Source organism: Dipodomys spectabilis, unplaced genomic scaffold, assembly GCF_019054845.1.
Source record: "Dipodomys spectabilis isolate Male_0828 unplaced genomic scaffold, ASM1905484v1 ptg000175l, whole genome shotgun sequence".
NCBI lineage: Eukaryota > Metazoa > Chordata > Mammalia > Rodentia > Heteromyidae > Dipodomys > Dipodomys spectabilis.
Window position 1 is genome coordinate 14,873,225 of NW_024870852.1, and position 23,449 is coordinate 14,896,673.

Consider the following 23,449-nt stretch of genomic DNA (forward strand, 5'->3'; position numbering starts at 1 on the left):
TTATTGGACATTGTGGATATAGATTAGAAATGTTCAAGGGCAAAAAAAAAAAAAAGAAAGAAAAATGTTCAAGGGCAATGTAAAGAAGTGTTTCAAGGATGTCTAATTGACAGGAAGGCCTTTGTAGGAGCTTAAAGAAGCTGCTCCAGTCTGGACTCCCCACTCTCCAGAATCCCCCTTCTCCCTTCTTGACAGAACAAGGCCATATCTGTACCAGATATGCCTGATGAATCTTGTATCATATATTTCTTTTTTTGGGTGGGGTCCAGTCATGGGGCCTGAACTCTGGGCCTGGGCGCTATCCCTCAGCTCTTCAGCTCAAGGCTAGTGCTCTACCACTTGAGCCACAGTGCCACTTCTGGCTTTTTTCTTTTTGCTTGTGTGGTGCTGAGGAATTGAACCCAGGGCCTCATGCATGCAAAACAAGCGCTCTACCACTGAGCCACCTTCCCAGCCCCTATATTATATATTTCTGAGCCTTCTGAAAGCCAGGTCACTATGTCCAGCACAAGCCTCACCTACTGGTATTGATTTTAGTGTATCCAAAGTCTCCTAGTGTTAAAAATAAAACAGCAAACACACCCTCCAAATGGGAGGTGCTGTGAATTAAACTATTTTTACTAAGAAGAGAATGTTTTGGGGCTGGGAACATGGCTTAGTGGTAGAGTGCTTGCCTAGCATTCATGATGCCCTGGGTTTGATTCCTCAGTACCACATAAACAGTAGAAGTTGAAAGTGGCACTGTGGCTCAAGTGATTAGAATGCTAGCCTTGAGCAAAAGCTCACGGACAGTGCCCAGGCCCATAGTTCAAGCCCCAGGACTGGCAAAAAAAAAATTGGGCTGGGATGGTGGCTCAGTGGTAGAGTGCTTGCCTTGCATGCATGAGGCCCTGAGTTTGATTCCTCAGTATCACATAAGCAGAAAAAGCCAGCAGTGGTGCTGTGGCTCAAGTGGTAGAGTGCTAGCCTTGAGCTGAAGAGCTGAGGGACAGTGCCCAGGCTCAGAGTTCAGGCCTCATGACCGACAAAAAAAAAAAAAAAGAATGTTTTGGGGATTCTGGGGCATGAGTAAGGGTCTAGGTTGGCAGTTGGGACTCAGTGAAAAATGGTTCCCTGAAGAGTGAAGACAGATTCAGGGGTGCTTGAGACGGTGGACACCAGCTATGGCAGTCATAGGCCATGAAAGATCCAGTGCCAATATTGTTTGCAAAAAATGCAGATATCATTCCCCCTCCTTTTTTTTTTTGTCAGTTGTAGGGCTTGAATTCTGGGCCTGGGCACTGTCCCTGAGCTCTAATTGCTTGAAACTAGTGCTCTACCACTTTGAGTCACAGCTTCACTCCCTGTCTTCTGATGGTTAATTGGAGATAAGAGTCTCATACTTTCCTTCTTTGAACCTCAATCCTCAGTTCTCAACCTTCTGAGTAGCTAGGATTGTAAGTGTGAGCCACCAGCACCCGGATTAGTATGGATATTCTTACCAATGCAGTTCCCTAATGTTTACTCACTGCTGGATAGATCAGTGCTCCTGAAGATTTGTTGTCTATAAGTGGATGGCTGGCTCTTAGATTGGGCTGTGCCTTACTAGGAAGAACTACAAATAGAAGTTTTATCCAGAGTATGTGGGGAAATATGAGCTGTTTATTCTATGGTCATGTAAAATTTACTATTTGGGAATTTGTTTTACTTAATTTATTTTTATTTTTAATTTTGCCAGTCATAGGGCCTGAACTCAGGGCCTGGGCACTGTCCCTGAGCTTCTTTTGCTCAAGGCTAGCACTCTAGCACTTGAGCCACAGCACAACTTCAGGCTTTTTTCTGTTTATGTGGTATTGAGGAATTGAACCCAGGGCTTCATGCATGCTAGGCAAGCACTCTACCACTAAACCACATTCCTGGCCTCTTAATTTTATTTATTTAGTGTGAAGTTTGAACTCAGAGCTTCATGCTTGATAGGTAAATGCTCTATTACTTGAGCCATACCTCCAACCTTGGAATTTTGTTTCAGAGACAAGAGAACAACAGATTTTTTCCAACCATGTTATGGCCCCAATGGTTCCACTCTTAAAACATGATGGCTTTCACTGTTGGCTTTGCCCTTGCCTTGTGTTTGCCACCATTGGCAAGGGACACAGCAAGGGACCTGTGAGCAGAGTGTAAAGAGCAGTCACATTCACACAAGAGGCAGCTGCTGTCTTTCCTACAGCTCAAGAGCCATAAGAGAATTTATGTTATGCCAATTAAAGATGCACAGGAAGTACATTCTGGTCTTGTGGACTGAATTTGTGTGAATCTGTATGTCCTCAAATTCATTTGTTAAAGTCCTACCCCCCCAGTGAAATGGTATTGGGATGTGAGGCTCCAAAAGGTGACTAAATGTAGATGAGTTCATGAGGGTAGAACCCAATAATGGATTTAGTATCCTTTTTTTTTTTTTTTTTGTCGGTCGTGGGGCTTCAACTCTGGGCCTGGGCTCTGTCCCTCAGCTCTTCAGCTCAAGGCGAGCGCTCTACCACTTGAGCTACAGCGCCACTTCCGGTTTTCTGGTGGCTTATTGGAGATAGGAGTCTCACGGTCTTTCCTGCCCGGGCTGGCTTTGAACTGCGATCCTCAGATCTCAGCCTCCTGAGTAGCTAGGATTACAGGCGTGAACCCCCAGCGCCCGGCTGGATTTAGTATCCTTGTAAGAAAAAAGAGAGGGTCATCATGGTGACTCATGCCAGTAATCCCAGATATGAGGGAGGTGTAGGTAGGAGTATGATGGTCCACACCTGGCCCCACAAAAAGGTGCAAGACTCTACCTGAAAAAAAAACAAGCAAGAAAGCTGAGCGCTGGTTGCTCACGACTGTAATACTAGCTACTGAGGAGGCTGAGATCTGAGGATCATGGTTCAAAGCCAGCCGGGGCAGGAAAGTCCATGGACTCTTATCTCCAATAAACCACTCAGAAAACCAGAGGTGGCTCTGTGGCTCAAGTGGTAGAGTACCAGACTTGAGCTGAAGAACTGAGGGACAGTGCCCAGGCCCAGAGTTCAAGCCCCATGACTGACAACAACAACAACAACAACAACGTCTGGAAGTGTGGCCCAAGAGGTAGGGTGCCTGCTTCAGAAGTGTGAAGCCCTTAGTTCAATGTGCAATTTCATGATAGAAGAGGGAGAGGAAGAAGGTGGGGAGGGAGAGAGAGAACGAGAGCACAAGAGAAAGAAAGAGAGACAGTGAGAGAAAGAGAAGACTCAACAGGACACAGTAGGAAGGCAAGCTGAGAAGAAGACCCTCACTATCAATCAGCTAACACCTTGAACTTGGGCCTTTAGCCTCAGAACTGAGGGGAATGAATGTCTATTGTTGCAGCTAAGCAAGCAAGAGGCCTTGGAGTTAAACCCTGGTATCAAACAAATAGGAAAACAGTACAGGGTTAGTGTACCTGCTTGAATATGTCCTAAAGAAGAAGGCTCCTTTTGTTTTCTATTATTTCTTAGCACATTTCTCATAGTATCTAGATGATTACTGCATCTCTAGATGCTGCATTTCAAGATCCAAATCTGAAGGAGGGAAAGGTTAAGAACACAAACTTTTCCAAGGACTTCCATTTTGTTCTAAGACTCTCCTGGGACTCTGTTTTATGCCTTATTGGCAAGACTTTGTCTTCCTGTCATTTCTGCAAGGGAGCTTGAAAATAGTGGGCTTGGGTTTTTAGCCTCTGTAATGCAGAAAGAGAAGGGAGAGGTGGTTACGACAGATAGTAATCTTTCTTGAGGTTTTCCTCGCACTATGTTTGAGTTGTATTGTTGATTCACAAAGTGTCCTGGCACAATCTTTCCTTCTTTTCCTCCTCCCTCCTTAGCTTCTTTCTTGGAGGGTGGGTGTGGTCTTGAGAACACTCTCTTCCTTCTAGGAGGGTCCCAGTTGCTTTTTTCACTCCTTCTTTCAGGGTCTCTTTTGAGGGTAAGGAGTCGTATGTTTGGCTCTCTTCTGCTCTTTTCAGACCACCGTGCCATCAGCACTATAGAAAATCCTGATCCAACCCCCTCTCTGCATATCCAAGTTTTAGGCCAGGCCCTGGGCGAATCCCACCATTCCTCCCTCTTTTTCTTCTCTCACTGCCCAGATGGTGGAGCAGTATCTCTCGAATGGGTGTTATTTTCTTCGTTGAAGTTGAAATCAAATTATGGAGAGTAGTGCTGTCTGCAAGATGTTCGGTGCACTGCAGCTGCTCAAGACTTGCAACTCTTTCCTACTAATGTCTTATCTCCTGTATCCGAATCGGTTCTCTAATGACAGTCTCAGAATTCGATGTCTGACTCATCTCTTTGGTCCACCCCACTAGGCCTGGCGAGGATACCATTCATAATTAATGCTGTGTCCAATTAATCAGGCGTCAGGCAAAAGGCATTTCCAAGGAGGAAGAGGATGTGAGGAATTCCTGTAGCCTGGGTTGCAGCCTGACCCTTGCAAAGAAGCTCCTCACACCTGCTAACACAGAAACTGGATGGTCCTCTTAAGGCTAAGGCGCAGGTGGAGTTGCCTCCCGGGGCGGGGCCACCCGAACTAACCACGGGCCGTCCCCCTCACACCTCCCACTCCTCAGGAGCCGGAAAGGAAGGCGGGACTACGCCTCGGGAGGACTTCTGGGATGTCTGCGCACGCGCAGCTTCCGGCTCCTCGTATCGGGAATTATCTAACGCCATCCCTTCGGCCCCGCAGAAGTTGCCGATCAGGCGCACCGCGCACGCGCAGTGGCCTACTCGGCTGAGGAGTTATTTGACGCCGCCAACCCAAGCAGTCGGAAGTTGTCTGAGCGGAGCCCAGCCGGCCGGCCCCTACAGCCTTCGTCGTCCCCCGGCGCCCTGAGAGAGTCGCCGACTGGTGTACGGCCTGACCTCCTGAAGACGGCCGGCCCGGGGGCGGTGAGCGCGCCAGGCCTAATGGCGTGGGTCGCGTGAAGCGGAAGGCCGAGCGAGGCCGGTGGCGGCGGCGCCCGCCCCAGCGATGCGGGCCCCGCCCGTCGTCTCAGGTAACCGGGCGGGCGTCGGGCCGCCGCGGCCGGACCCTCCCCTGTCGCGCGCTCCCCTCAGGCCGGCGCGGGACGGCTGAGGCTTCTTTCTCGCTTCGGGGTGCTGGGTGGGAGGGGTGGGGTGGGGGCTCCGGTCTTCGGAAGCGCAGTCCCGGATTTTAAGGGGTGGGGGGGAACCACGGAGTCAGGGGACAAACTCGGTCCCGGGAGCGGCCGGCTTCTGTGCGGTCTGTGTGGACCGGCTCCGGGACCCTGGCAGCTGCCCCCGGCCCGGGCAGCGCCGCCCCAGCGTGCGGCCTGGGGGAGGGGGCGGGTCTGGAGCCCGGCGAACTCCGAGGAGGGAGAAGAATGTGGTCCAGCGGCAGGGTTGGGCCGGTGGCTGCCGCCCAGCGGGGGTGATGCAGCCCGTGGCCGCGACGCCAGGAGCTGGCGGCGAGTGTAAACAGCTCGAGCCTTCTTGAGCGCTGGAATTCCGCCCGGCGTCGTGCCAGCCCGTACGTTCAGCACATCTCACTTCACAGCCACATTGGGACGTGGTAGGGTCGTTACCCCCATTTTCCCGACGAGGCAACTGAGACCCAGAGCGGCTAGGTGACTTAACGTGCCCAAGGTCACCTCCGCTGGTCATTTGAATCCAAGCAGGCTGACAGTCGAGTCCCAAGTTCGTGAACAATTAGGTCAGTGGTTCTCCAACTTGGCTATATGGTAGAAGAACCCTCGTGCCCACCTAGCACCTCAAATCAGTTAAATCAGATTAAGAGGGTTAATTTTTTTTTTTTTCCTGACGATCCTGTAGTGCAGCAAAATTTGGGGACCATGAGATAGGTAATTCTGTATCTCAAACTCAAGTTAATGTTTCCTCCACCTTAAGTATATTAATTTTATATCAGTTAAAATATGGTGAAGTATTGGAGGCTGAATAAAATAGATTTCATATATTTGTTACAACATAAGGATTGTTACTGGAAGATTTTCTTTGTTCAGTTATATACTGTGTTTAGGCTGAGGCTGAGGATGTTTGTTAGAAATGCAAGTTCCGGCCGGGGCACATGCTGGTGGCTCATGCCTGTAATCTTAGCCACTCAGGAGGCTGGAATCTGAGGATGGTGGTGATTCAAAGCCAACCCAGCAAAATTAGCCAGCAAAAAAGCTGGAAATAAAGCGGTGGCTCTAGTGGCAGAGCTCCAGCCTTGAGTGGAAAGAACTAAGGAACAGAGCTCAGATCCTAAGTTCAAGTCCCAAAACTGGCACACACTCCTCCTAAAAAGCAGTTCTATCTGCTTTTCATTAGGCCCCCTGATTACTAACATTTTTTTGCTAGGCTCTTAGGTGGGAAGTACCTTTCTCTATAAGTATAAGAACTCTGAGTCACCTGGGCCTTTAAAAATGCAAACATCTTGTGCAAAACTATTGGTTTACAAATTTCCTAAATATATCTTACTAGTGGCTGTGGCATCTCAACCTCTGTGCAAATTTTGCTTGTGCTGTTCTTCCAGCTAGACATTCCTCCATCTAGCCAGACAAACTTCTGTCTCTTAGGCACATATAGGTATCCTTGTGTCCCACTGCCTTTCAACATTCCTTTCAAGATAACTGTCCTGGACCTAGCCTACTTTCATTTTTTTTCCTATCCTTCTTTAGCATCTCCATAATGTAACTTACTAGTTATTTTTCTGTGTTGTAGTTGTCTCTTCTCCAAGACGGTGAGTAGTTTGAGGGCGGGGACCTTGTTTACTTGATCTCTGTAATTCTTCCTAGGGCTTAAATACAATGTTTGAGTTCATTTTCTGTGAGGTAGCTTTCATGCTGTAAGAAGATTCTTCACCATTTCCATTTTTGTAGAAGGTGTTTGGTAGTTGTTGGTATATGGAATTTTGTTATTTTTTTTCCCTAGGGAATACAGTAATTAGGCTGCTTTATATTATTCAAGAATTGATCAAACATTTGAATTCTTACTAGTGGCAAGGCATTATGTAGGATTGTACATGTGCAACCAATAGTGTGGTTGATTTTTAATGGCTGATTTTAACACAGTCAGATAATTCATAATGCAAGGCTTAAACTTGTACATGTATTTCTGTTCCTCTAAAAGAAATATTTACTTGGCATCCTCTAAATGCTGCTGCTTTCGTGTTGGTAAGTAGAAGTAGATGGAATTGCTCTTGGTTGTAGTTTATACTATTTACTAGGAGAGATAACATAGTACTTAATGAAAAGTAAAACCTTGATATCAGAGGAATTGAAAAACCTAGTATAAATTTATTGCAGAGTGTCTAAACTGCTATTGCTGCACATATTTACAAATTTTAAAGGAAGGCAGGCCAGTAATTCAGATGCCTTTTTTTGGGTCTTAACACCATGTAAGATTTATGAAAGTATGTAGCTAAATGTTGTAGGAAGGTCATTGTAAAGAGAATTTTGGATAATACCTGGGGCTTGAACTCTGGGCCTGAGCTCTCTCCCTGAGTCTCTCTGTGCTCAAGACTAGCACTCTTAGCACTTGAGCCAGTGTCACTTCCAGCTTTTTCTGTTTATGTGGAACTGAGGAATTGAACCCAGGGCTTCATGTATGCTAGGCAAGCATTCTATCACTAAGCCACATTCTCAGCCCTAATAAAGGTTTTTTATATCAGTTAAAATATGAAGTATGGACGCTGAATAAAATCGACATTTCATATATTTGTTACAACATAAGGATTGTTACTAAGCAGGACACCGATGGCTCATGCCTGTAATCCTAGCTACTCAGGAGGCTGAGATCTGTTCAAAGCCAGACCAGGTGGGAAAGTTTGTGAGACTCTTATCTCCAATAAACCACTAGAAAACCGGAAGTGGCGCTGTAGCTTAAGCGGTAGAGTGCTCGCCTTGAGCTGAAGAGCACAAGGACAGCACCCAAAGCCCATAGTTCAAGCCCCATGACAGAAAAAAAAAAAAAAAAAAGAGGATTGTTACTGGAAGATTTTCTTGGTTCAGTTATATACTGTTTTTAGGCTGAGGCTAAGAAAGAAGCTGATGGGACAATTCATGTTAAATTTAGATGCTCTTGTTTGTGATCAGATATGAGCAGAGTATCCAGTTCTGTCCTGAACAAATAGAAGAAACTCAATCTTTGAGTCTCTACTTGACTTGCAAAGTAAAGGTAAAAATTTCCTGTGCTTCACAACTAAAAGTGACTTGAATCAGAATTGCTTGTGACTTGGGAATGAATGCTGCTCCTTTTGAGGTGCCCATCAGTGTTAGCAGTTGTGTTTCCTGGTATGTGCAAAGGCATTTTGGATAGAATATGTGATTTCCTTTGGTGCGAGCAGTTAAGGTTTTAGAGTTAGATCTATGGAGTTTAATTCTAATTTTATTATTATTTTATAATAATAATGGGGCTTGAACTGAAGGTCTTGTATATTGCTTAGCTTTTTCGCTCAAAGCTGGCACTCAACCATTTGAGCCATACCTCTACTTCCAGCTCTTTACATTGGTTAATTGGAGATAAAAGTCTCGTAGACTTTTCTGCTTGGGCTGGCTTCAAACTGCAATCTTCAGATTTCAGCCTTCTGAGTATAGGATTATAGGCATGAATGCCTGGCTGAGGATGGAAGGAGGATCCTGAGTTCAAGCCCCAGTATGTCCCCCCTTCCCTTAAAAGAAAAAAACGAAAAACCCAGCAATCTGTAATCAGGATTATAATAAAAATGAAAGCTTAATATCTAAAGCACTTCAGTGAAACAGATTTCTTGTAATTGTGGAACTATTGAGTCCTGTAGTCATTAGCTACGTGGGACTATTGAGTATTTGACATGTGACTAGTACAACTAAGAAACTGAATAGTCAATTTAACTTAAATCTATATAGTTACTTATGTGGATTGATCAGAGCAAGTCTGAGGCATAAGGATGATTGGTGGGGCATTAAAATTTTTAGGCAAGGTATTCAGATTCTCTTTGGATAGCCTAGCAAAGCCATCTGTTTCCATCTTTTGGGAGAAATGAAAGTAGAACCTGTTTTTGTCTTTTCTTCTGTAATTCAGGTGTTTGATAGCATCCATAGTCTGAATCTGGTACAGAGGTGAATACATTCCTTTTTAAAAATGCCACCTTGATTGATATCTACTTTGTGGAGGTAGTAAACTGTAGTCTTTTTGCCTTTATTAGTCATGAATTTATAAGGATGAACCTGAGTGTACCTGTGCCTTAATATCTAGCACAGTTCATTTATTTTCTTAGTGTATGGGCACTCTGTAGCCTATTTTTCCCAAAAGATGCTTTATAGTCTGTTTTTTGTTGTTGTTGTTGGTCATGGGGCTTGCATTCTGGGCCTGGGCGTTGTCCCTCAGTTCTTTAGCTCAGGCTAGTACTGTACCACTTAAGCCACAGCACCATTTCTGGCTTTGTGAATGGTTTATTGGAGATAAGAATCTAATGGCCTTTAATGGCCTTTCCTGCCCATGCTGGCTTTGAACCTCCATCCTCAGATCTCAGCCTCCTGAGTAGCTAGGATCACAGCCACTGCCGCTTGGCTCATTTGTATGTTTTGAAATATGTTGACTAGGTTGCTTTATTTGACCTTCTCTCAAGTCACTTTAGATAGGCACTGTAGGTGTTCTCCTTGCTTTACCGATGAGGAAACTAGAAAAAGAAATTCCAAATGATTTGTTCAAGGTCATAGAAGGCAAAAGAAGAAACACTGGACTTCAAGGCAAGAAGTAGAGTTTCTTATTCTAGCTCTTCTATTACTTGATGTAACCCTGGACAAGTCATAGCCTTACTTTGTATCCTTAAATGATTAGGTAGTGATGTCTGTCTTATTTACCTTCTAGGCTAGTTATTAGAATAAAAGTACGTGGAAGTTCTTTGAAATGGCCAATTATACAAAGGCTCATCATAATTTTCATCATTATCCTCATCATTATCATCATCATTATTATTTTGTAGGTCCTGGGACTTGAAGAGCCTGGGTGCTGTCCTTGAGCTTCTTTTGCTCAAGGCTAATGTTCTACACTTCCAGCTTTTTCTGAGTAGTTTATTGGAGATAAGAATGTTGTGGACTTTCCTGCCTGGGCTGGCTTCAAACTGCAAACTTCAGATCTCAGCCCCTCTCTAGTAGCTATGATTATAGACATGAGCCATCAGTGCCTGGCTCAAAAGTACACTAATAATTTTTCTCTTATGCTGCTTCATAGCTCATAACGTCAATTGTCATATTAAATTCTTTTGTATGATATCTTAATGATTCTTCTCTCTTCCTTTCTTGAACCCTTCTCTTGGGCAGCCACTATGTCCTGTAAATATCTGCACATCTAAATCCTAGGATAGATCTGACATATAGCCAGAAGGTGGCTAGTTTTTGTTTAGTGACATAACTTTTATCTTGATTTATTTCACAAGCCTTAAAAAAATTGCTCTCTGTAACTTGAAGCTCCTTTGGAACAGGATATTTATTTACCATCATATTGTCTGCTTGGTTCATAGAAGGCATGCAATAAGTACTCTTTAAATCAATTAATGTCAGTCTGTGGTCTTGGTGTGTCTACCATTGCCACTATGTTGGCTAGTTTGGTGATATATTATTTAGACTAAACTTGCATGCTACTCTAGGGTGCTCACAAGCTGTAAGCCTTTACCCAGCACATAGTTACTTGATGAGAACTCAGAGACAATACCCAGGAACTGGGTACCTGTGGCATTGGAAAGGAAATTAAGTATCTGCAGGGACACTCCTTTGCCACTCACTTACTTCTGTAGAATTGAAGGCAGAGACATGTGCTAGTAGCTCAGTTTGTGGGCACAGACAATTTATGAGCAGGGGTTTAATCACCTCACTTCAATTATGTCTTCATAGCTCACTGCAGTCACCATCTCTGTCCTTCTCATTACAACATTGGGGTTTGCTTTCTGCAGTCCCTTTAGCCTATCTTGGATATTTCCATTAAGTTACTTTAAAGGGAATTAATTTTGTTGTTGTTGTTGTTGGTTATGAGGCTTGAACTCTGAGCTTGGGCACTGTCCCTGAGCTTTTCAACTCAAGGCTATCACTCTACCACTTGAGCCACAATGCCACTTCCAGTTTTCTGTGGAGGTAAGAGTCTCATGGACTTTTCTGCCTGGGCTGGCTTTGAATTGTGATCCTCAGATCTCAGCCTCCTGAGTAGCTGGGATTATAGGTGTGAGCGCCACTGGCGTCCAGCTTAGGAATAAATTTTTGTTGTAGCATTCCTATGACAAAGTAAAACTTTCATTCTTTGCCTCTAATTTTCTTTTTTTTTTCCCTATGCATTCACTGTTTTTGTTTGTTTATTTTAAGGGCTTGTGACTGACACAGTCTCTGCCTCCTTTACAAAAGCAACATGATTATGAACCAGGGCTTTCCAGTTTGCATAGGGGAGCTGACTCCCTGTTCAACACCAGACAAGCAAACTTGGGCAATAGAAGCTTTTTGTCTCAAGCCACAGGCATTGAAAGACAAGGTGCTGGGCACTGGTGGCCCACACCTGTAATCCTAGCTACCCAGGAGGCTGAGATCTGAGGATCTAGGATCAAAGCCACCCTGGGCAGGAAAGTCCATGAGACTCTTATCTCCAATAAACCACTAGAAAACCAGAAGTGGCACTGTGGCTCAAGCAGTACAGCACTCGCCTTGAGCTGAAGAGTGCAGGGACAATCCCCAAGCCCAGAGTTCAAGCCCCACGACTGACAAAAAAAAAAAAAAAAAAAAGAGCCGGGCGCTGGTGGCTCACGCCTGTAATCCTAGCTACTCAGGAGGCTGAGATCTGAGGATCGCGGTTCAAAGCCAGCCCGGGCAGGAGAGACCGTGAGACTCCTATCTCCAATAAACCACCAGAAAACCGGAAGTGGCGCTGTAGCTCAAGTGGTAGAGCACTCGCCTTGAGCTGAAGAGCTGAGGGACAGGGCCCAGGCCCAGAGTTCAAGCCCCATGACCGACCAAAAAAAAAAAAAGAAAGAGAGAAGGAGATCAGAAGGTCCAGTTTAAATGTGCAAGGTATTGGAAGTGGTTGTGTGGCTCAAGAAGTAATGTGCCAGCTATGAGCCATGCACATGTACACACACACACACACACACACACACACACACACACACACACACACACACACACACACACACACACACACACACACACACACACACAGAGCAAGGTGCTGATGAGGAGAGTGAGGAGAGGGTAGAGAGATCTCCACATTCTGTTGCTCGTTTTTTGTTTTTTCCCTGGTCCTGGGCTTGAACTCTAGGCCTGGCTGCTATCCCTAAGCTCCTTTTGCAGGGCTAGTGCTCTACTACTTGAGCCACAGCTCCACTTCTAGCTTTTTCTGTGATAAATTGGAGGTAAGAGTCTCATGGACACCCTACCCAGGCTGGCTTTGAGCCGCAATACTCAGATCTCAACTTCTTGAGTAGCTAGAATTACAGATGTGAACCCAGGATGCCCAGCTGCCCCTGGCAATTACTAACATGATACTGGTACACCCAACCATACATCTAAAAATAAATAAACTCTGTACACCACTTGTAAAAGTAAATTCTAGATGGAAATAAAACTTTTTTTTTGGTTGGTTATAGGGCTTGAACTTAGGGCCTGGGTGCTGTCCGAGCTCTTTTCCTCAAGGATGTAGAGGTATGGTTCTATTTTCGTTTTCTAGTAGTTAATTGGAGATAAGAGTCTCAGGGACTTTCTGCCCGGGATGGCTTTGAACCACGATTTTCAGATCTCAGCCTCCTGAGTAGCTGGGGATTACAGGTGTGAGCCACTGGTGCTTGGCTTTCAAATTTTATTTATTTATTTATTTTTTATTAAGGCCCATCTCAACCAACAAGCCAGGTGTGGCAGTACACTTCTTTGATCTTAGCTACAAAAGATGCTAGGGGTAGGATGATTATGGTCTGGACAAAAACACAAAAACCCTCTCTGAAAAGAACTAAAAGCAAAACAGGCATGAAGGCAGGGCTTCAGTGGCAGAATGGTTGGTTAGCAAATGGGAGGTCTTGCGTTCAAACCCGGTACTGCCAAACTACAGAAATAAATAAGAAAAACATTTACACATTATTTTTATTTCATGACCCAGTGTTTAAAAAGTATTAGAAGAGATCTTTTAAGCTAGACTGAAAATTAGAAAGTATGAAATAAAAGTAAATAATTTGGTTGGTGAAAGAATGATGGACCAGAATTGATACCCCTGTGTACAACTATTTAAAGATTATTAAATCCTTTTAATTTTATTACTTTTTAAAATTTTTATTTATTTATTTTTTTGTCAATCATGGGGCCTGAACTCTGGGCCTAGCTGGTATCCCTCAAGCTCCTCAGCTCAAGACTAGTGCTCTACCACTTGAACCACAGTGCCACTTCAGGTTTTTTATGCTTTTGTGGTGCTGTTTTACTGAACCCAGTGAAGGCCTCATGCATGCAAGGCAAGCACTCTACCATTGAGCCACCTTCCCAGCCCCATACATCTTTTAAAAACTAAATAGCTGGATGCCTATAATCCTAGCTACTCATGAGGCTGAGATTTAAGGATCACAATTCAAAGTCAGCTGGAGCAGGAAAGTCTGTGAGACTCTAGCTTCAATTTATTACCAAAAAGCTGGAAATGGCATGGTGGCACAAAGTGGTAGAGTGCTGGCCTTCAATGTGAAAGCTCAGGGTGACAGTGTCAAAGCCCTGAGTTCAAGCCTCAAGACCAGCACATACGTACACACACACACATCTTATTTTTTGTAATTCTCCTGCCCTTTGACATACAGTTTCTCTTTTCAGTCAGCATTGTTTTATTTTCCAGTGTTGAAGATCAAACCTAGGCAAGAAGTCTACTGTTAACCTGTACTCACAGCCCCATAGTTTCACTTTGAGAAAAAAAAAGGCCATTATTTTCATAAATTTCACTATGAGAGGAAAAAGGTGACTATTTCAGAATGTAAGAAATATGTTTATTTGCATCATCATTTCTTTTTTTTTTTTTTTGTCGGTCGTGGGGCTTGAACTCTGGGCCTGGGCGCTGTCCCTCAGCTCTTCAGCTCAAGGCGAGCGCTCTACCACTTGAGCTACAGCGCCACTTCCGGTTTTCTGGTGGTTTATTGGAGATAGGAGTCTCACGGTCTCTCCTGCCCGGGCTGGCTTTGAGCCGCGATCCTCAGATCTCAGCCTCCTGAGTAGCTAGGATTACAGGCGTGCACCACCAGCGCCCGGCGACATCCTTCCTTCCTTCCTTTCTTCCTTTCTTCCTTCCTTCCTTCCTTCCTTCCTTCCTTCCTTCCTTCCTTCCTTCCTTCCTGCCTTCCTGCCTTCCTGCCTTCCTGCCTTCCTGCCTTCCTTCTTTCCTCTGTCCATGAGCCTCTCTGTGCACTTAAGCCACACTGCTCCTTCCAGCTTTTTCTGTTTATGTGGTACTGAGGAATCAAACCCAGGGCTTCATGCATGCTAGGCAAGCACTCTATCACTAGACCACATTCCCAGCCCCTGCATCATCATTTCTTGATGTCAAAAAAGAAAAAAAGGTAGGAAATAAAGTAAGTGCACATTCATCATTAAAGACTGGTTGAATTCATCATTAAAGACTGGTTGAATTAATTATGCCATGTCCATGCCTCGGAATATTACAGAATCATCAAAAAGAATCTAGCTTTAGTTGGAAGAATATTCATGATGAATATTGGAATGGAAAAAAACAAGATATAGAAAAGTGTGCAGTCGCCGGGCGCTGGTGGCTCACGCCTGTAATCCTAGCTACTCAGGAGGCTAAGATCTGAGGATGGCAGTTCAAAGCCAGCCCGGGCAGGAGAGACCGTGAGACTCCTATCTCCAATAAACCACCAGAAAACCGGAAGTGGCGCTGTAGCTCAAGTGGTAGAGTGCTTGCCTTGAGCTGAAGAGCTTGAGGGACAGTGCCCAGGCCGAGTTCAAGCCCCACGACCGACAAAAAAAAAGAAAAGTGTGCAGTCGGGCTGGGAAGGTGGCTCAGTGGTAGAGTGCTTGCCTTGCATGCATGAGGCCCTGGGTTCAATTCCTCAGCACCACATAAGCAAAAAAGAAAAAACCGGAAGTGGTGCTGTAGCTCAAGTGGTAGAGCGCTAGCCTTGAGCTGAAGAGCTGAGGGACAGCGTCCAAGGCCCAGAGTTCAGACCCCACGACTGGACCAAAAAAAAAAAGGAAAGTGTGCAGTCTTGAGCTATGCATGATATAAAGATATACTAGAGTTAGGATAGAGTAAAATGGGGGAGGAAATTTTAAGTTGTTAACAATCTAAGGAAGTAAGTTATCTAGAAAGGAAATTACACTGAACAGAAAAGAGTGAAAAAGTATACTACAAAAAAATCTCTGTAGTGTAATATTCTTGTGCATTTATATAAGAGACTAGAGAGAGAGGGAGAGAGAGTATTCTGTATACTGCCTATACACATGGGTAGAACTCACAGCTGTTGGATTCCAAGGTCTACAGTGTTAACTATGACACTAGTATGTATATATATATTGTGTCAAAAAAGGAAAGAGAAAACATGTGATATGGGACGAATTGTCTTCTATGGTGATGACTATCAGAGTTTTCTCTCTTTTTTGCTCTCTAGAAGTACCAGAATATTGTTTGGGGAATTCCTTATAGAACATAAAGAAACTGAGGCAATTCAGTTGTCATACACATCTACTCTCCACTGAATTGTAGATACCTTGTTAGATGGCAGTCATTGTCTCCTGTCTTTCCATTTTCAGGGCAAGATCTAGAAGAGGAGGAAATCAGATCCTCACTGGGTCTCAAACTCTAAAAGAAAATGAGTAGTTGGGACAAGATGGGAGAAGAGAAATGGAAAGGGAGAAGTCATGGATTCCTGTATATAAAAAAGAAAAAGTAAAAAACTTGGATTAAACTGTGCATGACTTGACTCATGCTAAGACATTTGATTTTTGGTCTATATGCCTAGGATTCTCAAAAGCAATATGCTTTTTTAAAAACACTAATGTTGCCGGGCGCCGGTGGCTCATGCCTGTAATCCTAGCTACTCAGGAGGCTGAGATCTGAGAATTGCGGTTCAAAGCCAGCCCGGGCAGGAAAGACCGTGAGACTCCTATCTCCAATAAACCACTAAAAAACCGGAAGTGGCGCTGTAGCTCAAGTGGTAGAGCGCTCGCCTTGAGCTGAAGAACTGAGGGACAGCGCCCAGGCCCAGAGTTCAAGCCCCATGACCGACAAAAAACAAAACAAAACAAAACAAAAAAATACTAATGTTTGGCTGGGCACTGGTGGCTCACATCTGTAATCCTAGCTACTCAGGAAGCTGAGATCTAAGGATCAAATCCGGCCAGCCCAGGCAGGAAAAGTCCTTGAAATTCTTATCTCCAATTAGCCACTCAGAAAACCAGAAGTGGCACTGTGACTCAAGTGGTGGAGCTCTAGCCTTGAACCTTGAGCTGAGGGAAGTGCCCAGGTCCAGAGTTCAAGCCCCATGACCAACAAAAACAACAAAACACTAATGTTTGGTGAGCCGTAATAAGGTTTTCCAGGATAAAATTAAACAATGCTAGTCTTTTTTTTTTAAGAAAAACTAGCTTTCAATATAGAACTTTTTTTTCTCTTTGGCAGTACTGGGTTTTGAAATAGAGACCTTGTGCTACAAGGCTTTTACTAAGCAGGTATTTTACCGCGTGAGCCACACTTTGCATTTGAGCTTTGAGGTACTTTACATTTGAGCCCTAGAACTCTTTAAAGATTAATTGTACTATGCACAATTTGCCTAAACTGCGAGCTGGACAAACAGGTTTCAGAACAGGGCTACAGAAGTGGAAAGGGCTCCTTATTGTTTATTCTCTTCATGAGAATGATACTTGTGATTGGAGTATTCATCTTGCATTTACATTGTGGTATGAATGTTTTAGACAGCTGACGTCCTCATTTGTATGGTAAACTTAGATCTGTTATTTTGTGGAAGGTCTACAGCATGGCAGAACTGGTACCTACAGTGGAAAATATATAGGTAGACAGAGGCAGTATGTGCCATAGTAAATATGAGCCTTGGAACCTAATACTTGTGGGTTCAAAATCCAGGTCTTGTAAGCTCTAAAGATTCCTATAAGAAGCAAATTTCTCTTTGTACCCTTTTTCATCGTGAATAGCATGTAGCAAGTGTGTAAGAAGTGTTTTGTTCTCTGAAGAACACTGAATCCAGGTAATCCATTATTGGAAATTTAAACTCCACTGATTCAAAAGAATGAAGTTGTCTCCAAAATTTTAAAGTCTGACTTGAGGATGTTAGTGGGAGATGGCAGGATATGTTTCTAGTGCATAGTAAGTTCAGTACTTGAGTACTTGCTCCTCATTCACGGACACATACTCTAAACCCTGCCAGTAGATGCCACGATCCTTAGTTGGTACCAAATCTTGCATGCTAGAACATGCTGTCGGTCAGAACACACTTTCTGTTCGTATTTTCTACCCACCAGTTTAATGCCTTGTCTGTCTTTGCTGTTCTTGGTGGCATTTGTTTTCTCTCAGAGAGTCTCACAATGTAGCCTAGGTTAGTCTTGAATGTAGTACCTTCTTGCCGTAGTCTTCTGGGCACTGGGATTGCAGTCCTGGGACACCATACCTTTTCCAGTGTAACTAATCACTTCTCAGTAGTCACCATGGATGTACCTTTTGTATTTTGAGGTATGACAACAACTAGCATGAATTCCTTTTTCTTCATTATTTCACAGATAGATTTGTTCTTACCATAGCACTTAATAACCTCAGGATTTTTTTCATTTCCTTATAAAGCTGAAAACTTTCCTCAAAGGAAGCATTTTATGACTTCTCTTTGGCGTATTTGAACTGCTAGTACTGCTACTCATGTCCTTTGGGACCATTATTAAGTAAAACTAGGGTAACTTGAACACTAACTCTACAACTCCTTGACTGACAGTAACTGAGATGCCCTCTAATTGGTCAGTGGATGGGTAGTATGTATAGCACTAGTGAACCAAAGGGATAATTCACAGCATAGGCCGGACAGCCTATGGTGGACCAAGGTTTCATTATGCTACTTTAGAATGACACATAATCTAAAACTGAGGAGTTGTTTATAACTGGAATTGTTTGTAAGTGTTTATAACAGTTGACTATGGGTAGCTGAAGTATGGGAGGGAAACTGCAGATAGTGGGCTGCTGTACTTGGGAACTGTTGACTGAAGAATTTGTGACTGAAGAATTGATGTCTTCCCTAGGGCATGTCATACCCCTATTTGTTTTCTGTCCAGGAACCATGGAAGGTGAGGGTTCCTCATGCTTTGAGGGATCAAGCCCTGATCCCTTACTTCCCTGCACAGTGCCCTCTTTCCTAGTTTTTCCTGGGTCCTTTTGGGAAGGTGCTCAAATAGCTGCCTTTCAGGATTTGCCTTTGTACTTAATCTCCAGGTTATTTTAGAACATTACTCAAAAGTTCATATGTATATATGTACACACACACATATGCATACACACATATATTCTGTTTTCCAGCAACAATGTTTACAGCCTTTTGGATTATTTTTAATTTTTTAAAATTTATTTTATTTTTATTTTTTGTTGATCGTGGGGCTTGAACTCTGGGCTTGGGCTCTGTATCTAAGCTCTTCAGCTCAAGGCGAGCACTCTACCGCTTGAGCCACAGCACCACTTCTGGTTTTCTAGTGGTTTATTGGAGATAAGAGTCTCATGGAGTTTCCTGCCCAGGCTGGCTTTGAACTGAGATCCTCAGATCTCAGCCTCCTGAGTAGCTAGGATTACAGGTGTGAGCCACTGGCATCCAGCTATTTTTATTTATTTCTTTATTTTGCTGGTCCTGGGGCTTGAACTCAGGGCCTGGATACTGTCCTTGAGCTTCTTTTTCCCAAGGCTAGTGCTCTACCACTTGAGCCACAGCACTACTTCTGGCTTTTTCTGAGTAGTTTATTGGAGGTAAGAGTCTCACAGGCTTTTTTCCCTGGACTGGCTTTGAACCACAATCCTCAGATCTCAGCCTTCTGAGTAGCTAGGATTACAGGCATGAGCCACTGGTGCCTGGCTTTATTTTTGTTTTTTATCATGCCATGGTGTGTGTGTGTGTGTGTGTGTGTGTGTAAATCTGTTATTTTTATTAAAGTAGCTTAATTTGACATGAATTTCTCTTGTGTCTTTTCAGGTGCCATTTGGATAGTCCTTTAGCGGCACAATGTACTCAGAGTGGAGATCACTGCATTTGGTGATTCAGAATGATCAGGGCCATACCAGTGTGCTGCACAGCTATCCAGAGAGCGTTGGGCGAGAGGTGGCGAATGCAGTGGTCCGTCCTCTTGGACAGGCATTAGGTAGCCCATCAGTGGCTGGTAGTGAGAGTTTGTTAAAAACTGACAAAGAAGTAAGTGTTCATTTCATTCTATTATGTGGAAATTTAAATTGGTTATTGAAGAAATTGTTTCATGTTGACTTTCTAATGGATTTGTGCCTATTGTAGCATGACTTCACACTTTTGATCTCAATTGAAGGCTGGGGCTTTGTGTTTGTAGGGATTGTAAGGAATGGGTTATGCCTTTTTGGATGTTTCAGACTTCTCAGTAACTCTGCCATCTCCTCTTGAGCTAAGTGCACAGGACAGACACTTTAGTTTTTCCGCTAAGCTCTTGGGTCAGTCTCATAATGGTTTTGAGGTGTGTTTAGAAGGCCTCATTCTTGGTTTTGGTTGGTCATGGGGCTTGAACTCAGAGCCTGGGCACTGTCCCTGATCTTTTTCTCTCAAGACTAATGCTCTACCATCTTGAGCCACTGCTCCACTGTTGGTTTTCTGGTGAGTCTCATGGACTTTTCTGCCCACGCCAGTTTTGAATCACGACCCTCAGATGTTAGCCTCTTGAGTAGCTAGGATTATAGGCATGAGCCACTAATGCCTGATTGGAAGACCTCATTCTTAAGACTATATAACTCATTTTTTTGTACATATTAATTGTTAAAAGGGGTTTTATTGTGGTATTTCTGTACATTTATACAGTGTACTTCATTCAAAATCAGTCCTATAACTTGTTCTATTCCTACTCCTTACTTTTAGCAATTTTTAATGAGTTTCATTATTCTGTTTTTTTTTTTATCATGCAACAAAACCTTTATTAACATTTTGAAAAGGTTCCGCTATTACTGAAACTGGTTAATTTCTAAAGATTATTCTGTTTTTCTACAAGTGTGTAGTACCTAGATAGCTGTCTCTTTCTATCTTTGGCTCTCTTTTTCTCTCTCTTCCCCTCTTCCTCTCTGGAAAGCCCATCTTACGTCAAGTTTTCAGGCTATACATATGTTCTGAGCTTGAGCTTTCCCATGTCCCTATTCTTGCCTGGCTTCCAGGTTTTTTTTTTTTTTTTTTTTGTCTGTCGTGGGGCTTGAACTCTGGGTCTGGGCATTGTCCCTCAGATCTTCAGCTCAAGGCTAGTGCTCTACCATAGCACCACTTCTGACTTTTTCTGCTTATGTGGTGTGCTGAGGAATCAAACCCAGGGCCTCATGCACACAAGGCAAGCACACTCTACCACTGAGCCACCTTCCCAGCCCGGCTTCCAGGTTTTAAGAGGGCTAGAAAGCAAGCAAACACTTGTCGTGGGGCCTGAACTCTGGGACTGGGCGCTGTCTCTCAGCTCTTCAGCTCGAGATTAGCGCTCTACCACTTGAGCCACAGTGCCACTTCTGGCTTTTTTCTTTTTTGCTTATGTGGTGCTGAGGAATCGAACCCAGGGCCTCAGGCATGCAAGGCAAGTGCTCTACCACTGAGCCACCTTCCCAGCCCCAAGCAAACACTTCTGTTTATGACCCCAAATAGTTAGAATTAAGAGTTAATGCTTGCTTTTCCTAACTAAAGAGAAGGGCTTTTGGAGAACCTTGGCTCTAGTCAGTCTTCTGTTTTCCATGCAGGATCTGGGCACAATTTTACTTCAGCAGGAAATCCTCAAGGACCTCTGAGAATGAAATGATTCTATAGAGGGTTACTATTTTGAGATTGGGTTAAGATACAGGACTAGAACTTTGTCCCCTCCGCTTAAGGAAGACTCATGAAGCTGCAGGCTTCAGGTATACAAAACCTATACCTATTTCTCAGATGCTTTTTCTTCCACCCTCCTTTTCCACTTTGATTTAGTATAGAAATTGAATTGACATATCAGAATACAATTTGCAGCTCTAAAGGCAGTGTGATTATCCTCCATTGGCCATGAGTTGGTTAAGAGTGAAGTCCCTCAGTCTGAGGAGCAGTTTTCTTTCATCAGAGGATCCTGGTTTATCCCTAAAGACCAGCACTCCTCTGAATGTTGCTCTGATCCTTTTGCCACCAGAAGCCCTAGATAGAATGGCATGTGGCCATGTAAGAGTGCTCTAGCATAGCACTTGTTTATTCTTTCCATCCTCAAGAGGAGATGAGAGGGCAGTCCTAGAATCTGGTGCCCTCTGCAGTTATATAGTGGTGCCCACTATGTGACGATACCACCAAAGATATCTCCTTTTCTTTCATATAATACCTAGGCACTTTAACCTCTTTTAAAAAGCCCTTCTCAATTAGGGGGAAACTGGAGGAAAGCAAAGGAAAGGGTGTCATTATCCAAAAAGAATTACCTGACTTATGAAATGGTAACCCCTGGGGCTGGGAAGGTGGCTCAGTGGTAGAGCGCTTGCCTTGCATGCCTGAGGCCCTAGGTTTGATTCCTTAGCACCACATAAGCAAAAAGAAAAAAAAAGCCGAAAGTGGTGCTGTGGCTCAAGTGGTAGAGCGCTAGCCTTGAGCTGAAGAGCTGAGGAACAGCGCCCAGGCCCAGAGTTCAGGCCCCACGACCAGACCCCCCCCCCCCCCCCGAAAAAAAAAAAGAAATGGTAACCCCTCTGTATAATATCTTGAGAGCTTGTTTGGAGGTTCTAGCAGGGGAGCGCAGCTACTCGTATACCCTTGACCAAAGACCGGTCCTCCTCTATCGGGGATGGTCGTCCTCTTTGACCGAGCACGCAGCTTCAAGAGGGACGCACATGGAGCGGTGAGGGAGGAAGGGGACACCCGCCTAGCCAGCCAGATCAGCGGAATCAACCCTGGCGATCAATGGGGTGACAGATGTTGCAGCCAGATTGCCCTCACATCCAATATCTTGATAATAACAATAAAATATATACTTTTTAAAAATCTCATCTCAGTTATATGCTAAGTGGCTCATAGCTGAAATTCTAGCTACTCAATAAGCTGAGATATGGAAGATTGAGGTTCAAAGCCAACAGAAAAATCTGAGACCATCTTTAGTTAAGTAGCAAAATGCTGGACAAGAGATGCTGCTCAAGTGGTAGAGTATCAGCTGTGAGCAAGAAAGCCAAGCAAGAGCTTGGGACCCTAAGTTCAAGCCTTGTTACACCAAAAACAAACAAACAAAAAACTTATGTGACTAAAAACTTGATAACCTCCTTGTTCTTAATTTTTTTTCACTTAAAGAATCATTAGTATAAAGTTTAATGTACAGGATGTTACCATGTCATAAGTTAGGTAATGAGTACATTCCTTTTTGGACAGTGTCACCCATTCCTTTGCTCTCTCCCAGTTTTTTCCTCCTGTCCCTACCCACAAGTTGTATAGTTCATTTTCGTTTTTCTTTTTTCCAGTTCTGGGGTTTGATCTCTGTGTCTGGTCGATGTGCCTGAGCTGCTTTTGCTCAGGGCGAGAGCTCTACCACTTGAGCCACAGTGACACTTCTGGCTTTTTTTTTTTTGTCGGTCGTGGGGCTTGAACTCTGGGCTTGGATGCTGTACTTGCGCTCTTCAGCTCAAGGCGAGCACTCTTCCGCTTGAGCTATAGCACCACTTCTGGTTTTCTAGTGTTTTTTATTGGAGATAAGAGTCTCACAGACTTTCCTGTCCAGGCTGGCTTTGAACCGAGATTCTCAGATCTCAGCCTCCTGAGTAGCTAGGATTACAGGCGTGAGCTACCAGTGCCCAGCAGACTTCTGGCTTTTTTGACTAGTTTATTGGAGATAAGTCTCATGGAGTTCCTTGCTTGAGCTGGCTTTGAACTGTGATTTACAGATCTCAGCCTTCTGAGTAGCTAGGATTATAAGCATGATACATGGGCACTAGGCTTGTATATTCATTTTCGACATAATGTCTACTGACTACTACTGTTTTGTTCTTTATTTTTTGTGTTATAGACTTTAATATTTTTGGCTGTTAAACCATGTATTCCCAGCCAGGCACTAGTGGCTCATGCCTGTAATCCTAGCTACTCAGGAGACTGAGATTTGAGGATCATGGTTCAAAAGTCAGCCTAGACAGGAAAGTCCCTGTGAGACTCTTATCTCCAATAAACTACTTGGAAGTTGTGCTGTGGCTCAAGTAGTGGAGTGCTAGCCTTGAACACAAAGGAGGCTCAGGGACAATGTCCAGGACCTGAGTTCAAGCTCCAGGACTGACAAAAAACAAGCTAACAAGGACTGGGAAGGTGG

The 23,449-nt window shown here is 43.9% G+C and overlaps 1 protein-coding gene across 2 annotated transcripts in view; it reads left to right on the forward strand.

Moving 5' to 3' along the window:
• Window positions 1-4,775: 4,775 nt before the first annotated feature.
• Window positions 4,776-23,449, forward strand: part of Ralgapb (Ral GTPase activating protein non-catalytic subunit beta) — a 94,211-nt gene continuing 75,537 nt past the window's right edge. For both annotated transcript variants that reach the window (XM_042694358.1, XM_042694359.1), the window contains exons 1-2: window positions 4,776-5,017; window positions 19,147-19,362. In XM_042694358.1, coding sequence (XP_042550292.1) covers window positions 19,177-19,362 — 186 coding nt within the window. In that variant the 5' untranslated portion in view covers window positions 4,776-5,017; window positions 19,147-19,176. The remainder of the gene's footprint in view (window positions 5,018-19,146; window positions 19,363-23,449) is intronic.